The 14,640-nt window shown below is 43.8% G+C and overlaps 1 protein-coding gene across 1 annotated transcript in view; it reads left to right on the top strand.

The window, feature by feature from the left end:
• The first annotated feature begins 419 nt into the window (after window positions 1-419).
• The window catches only part of LOC126198850 (carboxylesterase 4A-like), a 118,806-nt gene continuing 104,585 nt past the window's right edge, over window positions 420-14,640 (top strand). Inside the window, exon 1 of the mRNA XM_049935436.1 lies at window positions 420-581. Within this exon, the coding sequence (XP_049791393.1) occupies window positions 513-581 (69 nt within the window). The 5' untranslated portion in view covers window positions 420-512. The remainder of the gene's footprint in view (window positions 582-14,640) is intronic.

The following is a 14,640-nucleotide window of genomic DNA, read 5'->3' as shown; positions in this document are numbered from 1 at the left end:
ATCGAGATATTCATAGCGACCATTATTGTGCCACTGATCAATGTGCTACTTACATTGAAATTGCTAGAGACGGAACAACCAGTCTTGACTAGGCCAGTAGTCATCCGAGATCTATTAAATGAAAAATATCCAAATATTCACCTTGAATAACTTAGAGGAGCAACAGAAACGGAACTTGGGGTAACATTTCCGAGATCTGAACTCTACATCTCCCAGTTTCTAGTCACGCGTTTTGTGAAACGTTCACACGTAGGCTACTAATATTCTCAAGTCTGTCCACGTACCAGCGCTGATATTGACGTTATGTAACGCATGTCATTTTACGCAATTTCCGTCGATTGCTTGCGAGATCTCTAATCGCACCATCTCCGCAGCGATAGGAACGTATATCCTGTCCTGTGAGTGTTCTTGTACTGTTTGGCGTACCGTAATCTGTCTGGAAGCCGGGGTGTGACGGCGCTGCTCTCCATTATAACAGTTTCGCTCAACCTCTTGCCGACTCATTGTCTGACATGGGTACTCACGTTAAAATGGCCATGATCGCGGTGGCGTGTGTCGTATCCCTTCTAGCACCGTGCCTGGTAAGTACGAAAACCACATAGTATGGCCAGACTATACTAATGCGTCATTCGTTGTGTTACATACTAACGAAACATAGAAAGAAAAGGTCTCTGAATCACTAGTTTACTATTAATGATGTTTTATTAAAATGTTATACGGGTTCTAAACAGTAGATTGTCTTAGTGCAACCCTCCTCTAACTGCAATGCATTCCTGCACGGGGAACATCATAGCGTGTCAGTTGTTATCTTCGGCGGTAGTGTTACATGATACGATGACCTGTTTTCGCCACAGATAAAAGGATTCAGTTGGGACGAGATGCTGTATCACGATGACCCGCACGTGATGTTGTTTTTGAAAGTATTTCACTTTCAAACGAGCAGTGCATGATACCTTCAATGACTACCGCAGAAGAATCTTATTGAAAGGCCTCTCATAAAACCTAAAGAAATTCTGGTTATGTATAAATGCAGGCAGTGGAACTGAAGTTGGTGTCCAGACACTCATCGACGACACAGGCATTATTGATGGTAACAAAGCAAAACCGAAATGCTGAACTGCGTTTCCGAAAGTTCCTTTGCAAAGGGAAATCAAGGCATACTGTCCAAGTTCAATTCTCCAATCACTGCAAAGATGGCTAATATAGATATAAAAGATAGTGGCATCCGGAAAAAAATTGAAATCGCTAAAACTGAACAAAGCTCCAGGGCTCGATGAAATCCTTAACAGAATAAATCCAGAGTTTGCTACTGAGTTAGCTCTTCTTTTAACGAGACTTACATTAAATCAGTAAGTGGCTCGAAACAGCATATAGAGACACTCCGGGATGATGATGGCATTGAAACAGAGGATGACACGCGTAAAGCTGAAATACTAAACACCTTTTTCCAAAGCTGTTTCACAGAGGAAGTTCCTTCTCTAAATCCTCGCACAAACGAAAAAATGGCTGACATCGAAATAAGTGTCCAAGGAAAAGAAAAGCAACTGGAATCACTAAACAGAGGAAAGTCCACTGGACCTGACGGGATACCAATTCGATTCTACACAGAGTACGCGAAAGAACTTGCCCCCCTTCTAACAGCCGTGTACCGCAGGTCTCTAGAGGAACGGAAGGTTCCAAATGATTGGAAAAGAGCACAGGTAGTCCCAGTCTTCGAGAAGGGTCGTCGAGCAGATGCGCAAAACTATAGACCTACACTCCTGGAAATTGAAATAAGAACACCGTGAATTCATTGTCCCAGGAAGGGGAAACTTTATTGACACATTCCTGGGGTCAGATACATCACATGATCACACTGACAGAACCACAGGCACATAGACACAGGCAACAGAGCATGCACAATGTCGGCACTAGTACAGTGTATATCCACCTTTCGCAGCAATGCAGGCTGCTATTCTCCCATGGAGACGATCGTAGAGATGCTGGATGTAGTCCTGTGGAACGGCTTGCCATGCCATTTCCACCTGGCGCCTCAGTTGGACCAGCGTTCGTGCTGGACGTGCAGACCGCGTGAGACGACGCTTCATCCAGTCCCAAACATGCCCAATGGGGGACAGATCCGGAGATCTTGCTGGCCAGGGTAGTTGACTTACACCTTCTAGAGCACGTTGGGTGGCACGGGACACATGCGGACGTGCATTGTCCTATTGGAACAGCAAGTTCCCTTGCCGGTCTAGGAATGGTAGAACGATGGGTTCGATGACGGTTTGGATGTACCGTGCACTATTCAGTGTCCCCTCGACGATCACCAGTGGTGTACGGCCAGTGTAGGAGATCGCTCCCCACACCATGATGCCGGGTGTTGGCCCTGTGTGCCTCGGTCGTATGCAGTCCTGATTGTGGCGCTCACCTGCACGGCGCCAAATACGCATACGACCATCATTGGCACCAAGGCAGAAGCGACTCTCATCGCTGAAGACGACACGTCTCCATTCGTCCCTCCATTCACGCCTGTCGCGACACCACTGGAGGCGGGCTGCACGATGTTGGGGCGTGAGCGGAAGACGGCCTAACGGTGTGCGGGACCGTAGCCCAGCTTCATGGAGACGGTTGCGAATGGTCCTCGCCGATACCCCAGGAGCAAAAGTGTCCCTAATTTGCTGTGAAGTGGCGGTGCGGTCCCCTACGGCACTGCGTAGGATCCTACGGTCTTGGCGTGCATCCGTGCGTCGCTGCGGTCCGGTCCCAGGTCGACGGGCACGTGCACCTTCCGCCGACCACTGGCGACAACATCGATGTACTGTGGAGACCTCACGCCCCACGTGTTGAGCAATTCGGCGGTACGTCCACCCGGCCTCCCGCATGCCCACTATACGCCCTCGCTCAAAGTCCGTCAACTGCACATACGGTTCACGTCCACGCTGTCGCGGCATGCTATCAGTGTTAAAGACTGCGATGGAGCTCCGTATGCCACGGCAAACTGGCTGACACTGACGGCGGCGGTGCACAAATTCTGCGCAGCTAGCGCCATTCGACGGCCAACACCGCGGTTCCTGGTGTGTCCGCTGTGCCGTGCGTGTGATCATTGCTTGTACAGCCCTCTCGCAGTGTCCGGAGCAAGTATGGTGGGTCTGACACACCGGTGTCAATGTGTTCTTTTTTCCATTTCCAGGAGTGTATATCTCTGACGTCGATCTGTTGTAGAATTTTATAACATGTTTTTTGCTCACGTATCATGTCGTTTCTGGAAACCCAGAATCTAATCTATAGGAATCAACATGGATTCCGGAAACAGCGACCGTGTGAGACCCAACTCGCTTTATTTGTTCATGAGACCCAGAAAATATTAGATACAGGCTCCCAGGTAGATGCTGTTTTCCTTGACTTCCGGAAGGCGTTCGATACAGTTCCGCACTGTCGCCTGATATACAAAGTAAGAGCCTGCGGAATATTAGACAAGCTGTGTGGCTGGATTGAAGAGTTTTTAGCTAACAGAACACAGCATGTTGTTCTCAATGTAGAGACGGCTACAGACGTTAAAGTAGTCTCTGGCGTGCCACAGAGGAGTGTTATGGGACCATTGCTTTTCACAATATATATAAATGAGCTAGTAGATAGTGTCGGAAGTTCCATGCGGCTTTTCGCGGATGATGCTGTAGTAGAAAGAGAAGTTGCAGCATTAGAAAATTGTAGCGAAATGCAGGAAGATCTGCAGCGGATAGGCACTTGGTGCAGGGTGTGGCAACTGACCCTTAACAGAGACAAATGTAACGTATTCCGAATACATAGAAAGAAGGATCCTTTATTGTATGATTATATGATAGCGGAACAAACACTGGTAGCAGTTACTTCTGTAAAATATGTGGGAGTGTGCGTGCGGAACGATTTGAAGTGGAATGATCATATAAAATTGATTGTTGGTAAGGCGGGTACCACGTTGAGATTCATTGGTAGAGTCCTTAGAAAATGTAGTCCATCAACAAAGGAGGTTGCTTACAAAACACTCGTTCGACCTATACTTGAGTGTTGCTCATCAGTGTGGGATCCGTACCAGGTCGGGTTGGCAGAGGAGATAGAGAAGATCCAAAGAAGAGCGGCGCGTTTCGTCACAGGGTTATTTGGTAAGCGTGATAGCGTTACGGAAATGTTTAGCAAACTCCAGTGGCAGACTCTTCAAGAGAGGCGCTCTGCATCGCTGTGTAGCTTGCTGTCCAGGTTTCGAGAGGGTGCGTTTCTGGATGAGGTATCGAATATATTGCTTCCCCCTACTTATACCTCCCGAGGAGATCACGAATGCAAAATTACGGAGATTTGAGCGCGCACGGAGGCTTTCCGGCAGTCGTTCTTTTCGCGAACCCTATGCGACTGGAACCGGAAAGGGAGATAATGACAGTGGCACGTAAAGTGCCATTCGCCACACACCGTTGGGTGGCTTGCGGAGTATAAATGTAGATGTAGATGTAGACTATACGTAGATGCCTCGAACAAAACATCTTTCGTTATTGAATGGAAGATCTACAAGACAGATAGCAGAGGAGCTACGAAACTACCATCTTATAACTTTGACACCCATTTGTTGCAGAATTTTATAAAGTTGGGCTCAAACATACTGCGATATCTCGAAAAGGAGGACCTCATTGTAGGACATCAAACGAAACTTGAGAGCGAATGGAGGATTTTTTGATAGGGAGGACGCAACATTTTGTCCTGGATAGGAAACATCGGCATGTGCAGCGAATATGCAACGTGGCGTGATTCTGACATATGACGGACATCTAGGCAAGAGATTAATGTGGCATTCGAGTCTTTCCGAAATGGTGTGGTTCATGCTGAAACGTGAACTTTGGCGAAGTTATTGTGAAGTGCATCCAAACAAGAGCAACGTGCTGTTATTCTTTTCTTGGCTGCCAGAGGACAAACACCGGTAGACATCCGTCAGAGAGTAAATAATGTGTACGGGGCAGCATGTCTGACGAAAACCGCCATTGTGGAATGGTGGGGCAAGTTCATGGTAACGCACTTCACCATATCGCAAATGTTGTAACGCAGAAGTTAGTCAACTCAATTGGGAGACACTCGAACACGCGCCCTATATTCCTGATCTCTCCCCACGTGATTGTCAAGCCTTCTGTCCCTTGAAAAGAGGCCTTGAAGGACCGACGATTGCTGTCGGATGAGGCTGTGTAGAGGGCAGTTACGGTCCTCTTCATGCAGCAGGACACAATTATTTACCAAATGAGTATCTTGAAACTGGGGCTTCGATGGGATGATTGCCTCAACGGCCACGGCGATTTGGGGTTGGCATATCGATTCTGGATTGAAAAGCCTTTGAACGGAAACATTTGGATGGTTCCTTGTAACTTCAGGCATGCCCCAAGGAAGTGTGCGTTGTGTGTTAATGATCTGGCAGACATGATTAATAATAACCTCAGACTTTCTGTAGCTAATGCAATCAGTCTCTGAGAAATGCTGCACGAGTACTTAATGAGATCCTGATGTGTAAAAATGATAGTTAAGTGGGATTAATAGGAAAAACAAACCCGTAATGTTCGTTTATAGGATTAGAAGTACCCTGCTTGACATAGTTACGTCGTTTAAATATCTGGGCACGCGAGGGCTGTGGTGGGGACGGCGAATGGTCGACTTCAGTTTATTCAGAGAATTTTAGGAAAGTGTGGTTCACCTGTAAAGGAGACCGCATAAAGGATGCTGGTGCTACCAATAATCTCGAGTACTGGTCGAGTGTTTGGGATCTGTACCGGGTCGGATTAAAGGGAGACATCGAAACAGTTGGGAGGCGGGCTGCTAGATTCATTACCGGTAGATTCGAACAACACGTGTTACGGAGGTGCTTCGGGAACTCAAATGGGAATCTCTGGAAGGAAGGGGACGTTCTTTTCGAGAGACACTATTGAGAAAATTTAGTGAACAGGCCTGGTAAGCTGACTGCCGAACGACTCTACTGCCGCCAACATACATTGCACATAACGACCACGAAGATAAGATACGAGAAATTAAGGCTCATACTGAGGTATATAGACAGTTGTTTTTCCCTCGCTCTATTTGTGAGTGGAACAGGAACGGAAATCACTAGCAGCGGTACAGGGTACCCTCCACCACACGCCGTGCGGTGGCTTATGGAGTATCTACGTAGATATAGATATTTCAAACTGGTGTAAAGATTGGTAACGCCCCTAAATATTCAGAAATCTAAAACTGTAAGCTTCACAACACGCTACAACGTAGGATCCTATGACTACATTATCAATAATTCACAACTGGGTATCAGTCAACTTATACAAATAACCGTGTAGAGCCATTTGTGAGGATAATAGGAATTATTCCATTAGCTTCATCGTATGTAAATCAGCCTAGACTTCGGTCCAATGATAGGAAATTGCTTACAAAAGACTCTTGCCAGTCGTCCTGGAATATTATTCAAGTCCATGAAACCCTTGGCAAATAAGATTAATAAGTTATATCGGACGAATACAAAGACTTGTTTGTTTTCTTGACCCACGGAAAAGCGACACGGGTTTCTTCAGTCCTCTGAGTGCAGATCGCACAAACAAACAATGCCACCGTCTTTACATATGCATCCACAAAGCTTTTCCTGATTTATACTCTATTTATTTTTCAACCGTGGACCTTGGCCGTTGGTGGAGCGGCTTGCGTGCCTGACTAATGAGACAGCCGTACCATAAATGCAACCACAACAGAGGGGCATCTGTGGAAAGGCCAGACAAACGCGTGGAGAGGAGTAGCAGCCTTTTCGGTAGTTGCAGGAGCAACAGTCTGGATCGTTGAATGATCTGGCTTTGCAACCAAAATGGCCTTGCTGTGCTGATACTGCGAATGTTTGCTAGCAAGGGAGGCGACAGCCGTAATCATTCCCGAGGGCATGCAGCTCTACTGTGCAGTTAACTGATAATGGCGTCCTCTTGGGTAAAATATTCCTGAGGTAAGTTACTCCCCCATTTGGATCTCCACGTGGGGGATTCTCAGAAGGATGGCGTCATAAGGAGAAACAAAACTGGCGTTCTACAGGTTGGAGCGTGGTATTTTAGATATCTCAATCGAGCAGGTAGGGTAGGACATTTAAAAAGGTAAATGGATAAGTTGAAGTTAGATACCTTTGGAATTAGTGAAGTTCTGTGAGAGGAGAAAAATGACTTCTGGTTAGCTGAGCACAGGATTATAAATACAAAATCAAATTGGGGTAATACAAGAATAGGTTTAATAAAGAATAAGAAAATAAGAATTTGGGTAAGCTACTATGAAAGCATAGTGAATGCATTATCGTAGCCAAGTAGACATGAAGCCCACGCTCACCACAATAGTACAAGCTTATAAGCCAGCCAGCTTGAAGAAACGTATGATGGGATAAAACAGATTATTCAGATAGTTAAGGGTAATGAAAATTTAATTGTTATGGAGGATTGTAATTCGATAGTAGGAAAAGGAAGAGAAGGAAACATTGTAGATGAATATGGACAGAGGGAAAGAAATGAAACAAAGAAGACACCTGGTAGAGTTTAGCACAGAACATAATTTAATCATCGCTAACACTTGGTTTAAGAATCCTGAAAGAAGATTGTATACGTGGAAGAGAGCTGAAGACAATCGAAGGTTTCTGAAAGATTATAGAATGATGAAACCAGATTTTAAATTGTAACATATTTAGCCGGCCGGAGTGGCCGTGCGGTTCTAGGCGCTACAGTCTGGAACCGAGCGACCGCTACGGCCGCAGGTTTGAATCCTGCCTCGGGCATGGATGTGTGTGATGTCCTTAGGTTAGTTAGGTTTAATTAGTTCTAAGTTCTAGGCGACTGATGACCTCAGAAGTTAAGTCGCATAGTGCTCAGAGCCATTTGAACCATTTTTTTGTAACATATTTAGAGGGGAAGATATGAACTCTGACCGCAATTTATTCGTTATGGGCTTTAGATCACAACTGGAGAAATTGAAAAAATATAGGAAATCAAGGAAATGACACCTACTAAGTTGAAAGAATTAGAGGTTTTTGAGATTTTCATATGTAAGACTAGGCAGTAAAAGGAATGCAGTAGAAGACGAATGGGTAGCTTTCAGAGACAAAATACTGAAGGTAGCAGAGAATCAAATACATAAAAAGAGAAGGTATAATAGAAATCCTTGGATGTCACTGGAGATATTGAATTTAACTGATGCAAGGAGAAAATATAAAAATGTAGCAAATGACACAGGTGAAAGGGAATACAATGTTCTAAAAATTGAGATTGACAGGAAGTGCAAAATCTCTATGCAGGAATGGCTAGAGGACGAAGGTAAGGATCTAGAAGCGTATTTCACTAAGGGAAACGTATACCACCTACAGGAAAACTGAAGAGTCCTTTGGAGAAAAGAGAAGCAGCGGTATGAATATCGAGAGTACAGGTGGAAAATCGGTACTAACCAAAGAAGGGAAAGCTGGATGCTTATTCATTATATAGAGGGTCTGTACAAGGAAAGGTGCTTGAAGGTAATATTGTACAAAAGAAAGAGGACGTAGATGACGAAGAGTTGGAGATGCGATGCTGCGAAAATTTGATAGAAAACTGAAAGACCTAAGTCAAAACACGGCGTCTGGAGTTGATGATATTCCGTCAGAACTCCTGAAAGCCTTGGAGAGCCTGCCATCAATTAAACTTGCACTGGCTGTAGCTTGCCACCCTTTGTCACAAACCATCACCTGAGCTTTAGATTGGCTTATTTCCATGCCCTATTTCCATGTTCTGTTTCCATAACTTTATCTGTCCTCCTTAAGATGGTGTCAATATCTTCTTCACTTTCAGCTAAAACAGCTTCGCCATCCGCATATTTCGCAAATCTATTCTTTTTCCATGTATTACTGCACATACCCCTTCCTGCTCCCTGATGTTTTTATTTCTCTCGGCTGGGCCAACTAAAGACCATGTGTCAATTTCAATTCCTTATTCGGTGTTCTCTTCTTTTCTTCCAGTATTCCTTCATCTGTTCATTATTTTTTTTCTTCCTGTCTTCTGATCGTGTCAGATCGTTTTCTTTCACTCTACTGCATTGTAATCCTCCCACGTTCAGTAATTTTTCCTTAAAGACTTTTCTGCCAGTTGTTTCTCCGCCATTTATATTATTTCTTTCTACATCCTATTTAACGTCATGGCACTAACTTGCTGCTGATCCCTTAGCTCCCAAAAAAATTTGGAGATATGTTTGGTTAATCTACTTCCTTACATTAGAATATAAAAGTCCAGAAAATACGTCTTCTTTGTCTCATTACTTCTCATATGTTTTCTATGTTTCGATAAATTTCATCATTACTACGTAATTTCCATCCTTCTATAGTTTTTCGTGGGCTTGATACTTTGCTAATGATTCACATTTCTATTATTTATAATTTATCTAAATTATAGTTAAATGCTAGACATTCGCTTGCATATAGAAATTCCGGCTTCTCTGCTGCATTGTAATGCCTTATTTTTGCGTTTTTGCACAGGCAGTTTTTGTCCGAAAAGTCTTTCGTTATACCATATGCCTTTCCCATTTTATGCGGTCTTTCCTACATAGCAGTTATTTTCTAAACCATTTTCTTGGATTGTCTCTCCAAGATTTTTAAATTTTTTAACCTTTTCAGTTTGGTCAATATTTGTTTTCAGAAATTTGCTTGCATTTTTGATGTTTGTAAAAAATTGTTTTCTCTGCAGAAATTCTTCAGCTGATCTTTAGTGTCTATATCTTATAAAAGATTAATTTATGACATTTTCAGAAAATACAGGCGAGACAGTTTATTTCAATATTTCCTCTTCTCAATCTCGGAGAGGAAAACTCATATTTATTCAACTTTTCATTCTAAATTCTCGCTGTTTTTTCCAGAACACATTTAAAAAGAAGTGGGAATAAGTCATCACAGTGGCATGTGCCTGTGTTAATTTCTAAGGGCTGAGATATTTCTGCCACAAATTTCACTTTAGATACTGTGTCTGTAAGTGTTTCACGAATTAGATTTCCTAATTTATACTCCACACCAAATTTTCGGATTGTTTTATCTGTAAGATTGTCTATCAATGGACTCAACGGCCTTTTCGAAATCAACAAACATTACTACTGTATCTTTTGAATACACTTATCTATAGTGAGTGATTAAATATTTGTTCAAAACATGATCTGCCCTCCGTAGCACATCTTGATATTCACCCAGATTCAGTGATGTTTTTACTCTGTTTCTTAACATCCTGGAAGATATTTAACGTGCAACTGGCAACAATTAAATTACTGTGTAGTTGTTAACGTCTTGTACATTGCCTTTCTTATGTAGCTGATGTATCAAGGCTATCTTTCACTCTCCTGAGATTTTTTCCGTTTTCCAGAGTTCTTCAAAGATTAATTTTAGCTCATTTTTTATTTTTGGCAAAGACATTTTCAAAAGTTCCTTTGTAACAGAGTCTTCTCCACTAGCTATACATTTTTGTTAAGTTTTCAATAACCTCTTCAATTTCTATGACAGTCTTCTGCTAGATTATCATAAGTGTTGAGGATTCCAACTAATGGGCTGGTTCTGGACAGTTAAGAAGCCAATAAGAATATTTTGCAAGCATTTCGTTATTTCCAGCGTTGCTTAAGCTAAGCATGTTATTTTCATTTATGAAATACACACTTGGGATTTGGTATCTCTCTAGTCTGCTCTTAAATGTCTGATAAAAACCACAGGCATTATTTTTTGAAAGTTCTCCACAATTTCTGAAACTTTCCTCTTTTCAGAATCTCCTTTAGTTCCTCTAATTATCGTTGCTATTTTCTTTCTTTGCTGTTTGAACTGATCATTGTCTTCAATTTTTCTTGGGTATTTTCACTTGGTCCATTTTTCTTACCTTCTCTGTTAAAACTTCTTTACATACTTCATTCCGCCATATTTCCTCTTTATATTTGATTGACATAAATGTTTTCTGGGCAGCATTGTTAATTTCTTTAGATAATTTTGACAAGTTGTCATGTTCAGTTATTTTAGTTTCATCTTAATACTTTTTACCTGAATCTTTTACTATCGTAAGTCTGATGTACGGTATTTTACTAGTTTTTGTGATTTTAGTTTTATTGTATTAGGTAGTATAGATTCATCGTTACTGATTACTTTGACACTCGTAATTTACTTGTAACTTTTAGAGAAAAGGCTGTATGACCTAACTGAAATTCTTCCAACACGAGATTTGGAGATATCCGTGTATTGTTCGTCCACGGCTAACAGTCGTCTGGCTTTTGCTAAGACTCCATATAAGTTGTCAGGCTGTGTAGCTTATTCATACTTCCTCAGCATCTCAAACACTTCTTGTACATTGTTGAACTCCTTGTCTTTCGTTTGTCTACAAATATTTTTCAAGCTAATATTCCTTCTCTGGTTCCTCGGAGTTTTCGGACACGATTGGGTTTCAGACAGCGCGGCTTCAACTTCTAGAGCATTCGGTTCAGGACGGTCCCCAGGCTGTGGTAATGCTGATGTCGTTCTTCGCCTAACATGAATTAATTTCTGATGGCACCGACTGTGCCTGCATGACTATTTGAAATAATCGTATAAAATATGATTGCAGCGTGGTGTAGCTCTCCGATTCCTCGGGAAGAGTAACCATGCATATTAATCGCAATAGATATGGATTAACTTGTAGGGTTAGACAGCAATTGTAGGTCCATTGTAGAGCTCGAAAATGAGTGGGGATAGCAACACGCAGTCTGTTATTTTTTTGTGTAAACAGAGCAGTCCTGGTAAAAACTGCGTTTATTCTTGAAGCATGTCAGTTGACAAGTTGTAAACGTAAAAAGATACATAAATCCGACAAATCCGACGAGCATGGGAACGGAGGAACAATTGCACCTGGGGTTTGCTACACAAGAAGAGTTTACCTGCATACCGCAAAATTATTTGCTACGGCAACAAGTGACCTCAATGGCACACGGACCCGGCGTCGATAACAGCCCCATCTTTCATGGAGACGGCTTCAAGGTACGTCTCGTCTCTCTAACACTGCCCATCTGTGAGTGGGCTCCTGTACTAACCCGATCTTTACACCTCGATTAGCTCGAGAGAATCTGCTACAGTGGCTCCTGGCAAGTTGCTATTCCAACTGTCGTGTTAGGCACGCTAACCCCCCCCCCCCCCCCCACCGCTCCCCCTTCCACCCCCTCCTCCACCAACTCCTCCCCACAGGAACGACAAAAGAAAAGAACTTGTCAAGCTCCCTGGTAAGGTCGGAGTTTGCACGAGGCCTGAGATAGACGAGACAGACAGTATCTCTTGTCTACTCCACTGAGTTTGAACGTAACAGCCTCATTCTCACCTCCTGTTGTCCCAAGAAGTGCCCACTGTGCACAACAGCAGCAGAATTGCCAAAGCGACCATTCTCTCAGTAAAGTCCAGTCATCCTAGCGTTACGTATTCAGCCAGGTGGTAATACGTTGGAAGAGTTTGACCAGAAACATGACATTGCACACGTTAGGTGTTAGCAACAGATTACAGAAAGTTGCTGTGAACTGATAACATTCCCTAATTTTCTATGATTTTATTCACACGTATGTTATAAACTGAGGCACTGAACGCTCACGGCCATATTTCAGTTTGCGGTGCTGTGCGCAAGATAGCAGTCGCAACATGCCCAACAAGTCGTTGGAAGTTCCCCTGCAGCAATACTGAGCTATGATGCTTCTATAGCTGTCCATAATTTCGAAAGTGTTGCCGGTGCAGGATTTTGTGCACGAACTGACCTCTCGATTAAATGCCATAAATGTTCTATAGGAATCATGTCGGGCGATCTGGGTGGCCGAATCATTTGCTCGAACTGTCCAGAATGTTCTTCAAACCAATCGTGAACAAACAATGCTGTTGGACGAACATCCGCAACTGAGCATTATACCAGAGGTTGAAAATACCGCTTCAGTTGTAAATTTCTTTTATTATCACACAACATGTTGCGGCACTTCCGCGTGCTCGCGGGGGCTCTATACGATGTTAGGCAGGTGTACTAGTTTCTTTGGCTCTTAAGTGTAATACACGTTTGTCACCCTCGTCTTGGGCTCTTTCTCACCCCTTTACGTTCTCTGAAATTAGTCAGCGTTGTTTGTTAATGGACGTTACTCCAGCACTCTCACTGCTGTGCGGCACCTCGCGATAATACGTGATAAAAATGTCACTGCTGTTCTTTCAGATACGATAAACCTCTTACAACACCGATAAGGCGTAAGTAACACAAGAAACTTAATAATCTGAGATAGTTGAGTCTTTACTTCCGTCGTCCTGAGATAAACGATTGCGCAATTTTCACAGAGTGTAGCCGGCGGGAGCGCATCGCTGTAGTAAACATGCGCACATCAAAAACAGTTTTGGTTCACCCCGGTTCCCAGAACATCTGAAGATAGGCGTTGACTGTGTGTATTGGATCACAGACACAGTTCCTTTGACTGTTCAGAGATGTCACTAAACCCGCCCAAAGATGTAAACAACCGCCTTTTAGACGAAGGGGGTCCTACAGCCGATCAGTTCCAGTCATTCCACCAGGAAGGAGGTACACGTCTCATGTTGTCTGTAGTTCAACCATGCCTGGACGGTCAATACCGCGGTTCGATCGCGTCCGCATTGCTACTTTGTGCCAGGAAGGGTCTCAACAAGGAAAGTGCCCAGGCTTCTCGGAGTGAACCAAAGCGATGTTGTTTGGACATGGAGGAGATACAGAGAGACAGGAACTGTCGATGACATGGTTCGCTCAGGCCGCCCAAGGGCTACTACTGCAGTGGATGACTGCTACCTACGCATTATGGCTCGGAGGAACCCAACATGTTGAATAACGCTTTTCGTCCAGCCACAGGACGTCGTGTTACGACTCAAACTGTGCACAATAGGCTGCATGATGCGCAACTTCCCTTTCGACGTCCACAGCGAAGTCCATATTTGCAACCACGACATCATGCAGCGCGGTACAGATTGGCCCAAAAACATGCCGAATCGACCGCTCAGGATTGGCAACACGTTCTCTTCACCGATGAGTGTCGCATATGCCTTCAACCAGACAATCGTCGGAGACGTGTTTGGAGGCAACCCGGTCAGGCTGAACGGCTTAGACACAATGTCCAGGGAGTGCAGCAAGGTGGAGGTTTCCTGATGTTTTGGAGTGGCATTATGTGGGGCCGACGTACGCCGCTGGTGGTAATGGAAGGCGCCGTAACGGCTGTACGATACGTGAATGCCATCCTCCGACAGATAGTGCAACCATATCTGCAGCATATTGGCGAGAAATTCGTCTTCATGGACGACAATTCGCGTCACCATCCTTCACATCTTGTGAATAACATCCTTCAGGATAACGACATCGTTCGACTAGAGTGGCCAGCATGTTCTTCAGACATGAATCCTATCGTACATGTCTGTGATGGATTGAAACGGGCTGTTTATGGACGACGTGAACCATTAACCACTCTGAGGGATCTACACAGAATCGCCATTGAAGAGTGGGACAATCTGGACCAACAGTGCCGTGCTGAACTTGTGGATACTATGCCACGATGACTACAGGCATACATCAATGCAAGAGGACGTGCTACTAGGTATTAGAGGTACCGGTGTGTACAGCAACCTGGAGCACCACCTCTGAACGTCTCGCTGTC

This window comes from Schistocerca nitens, chromosome 8 (genome assembly GCF_023898315.1).
Source record: "Schistocerca nitens isolate TAMUIC-IGC-003100 chromosome 8, iqSchNite1.1, whole genome shotgun sequence".
Classification (NCBI taxonomy): Eukaryota; Metazoa; Arthropoda; class Insecta; order Orthoptera; family Acrididae; genus Schistocerca; species Schistocerca nitens.
This window is presented reverse-complemented; position numbering and strand designations above follow the sequence as displayed.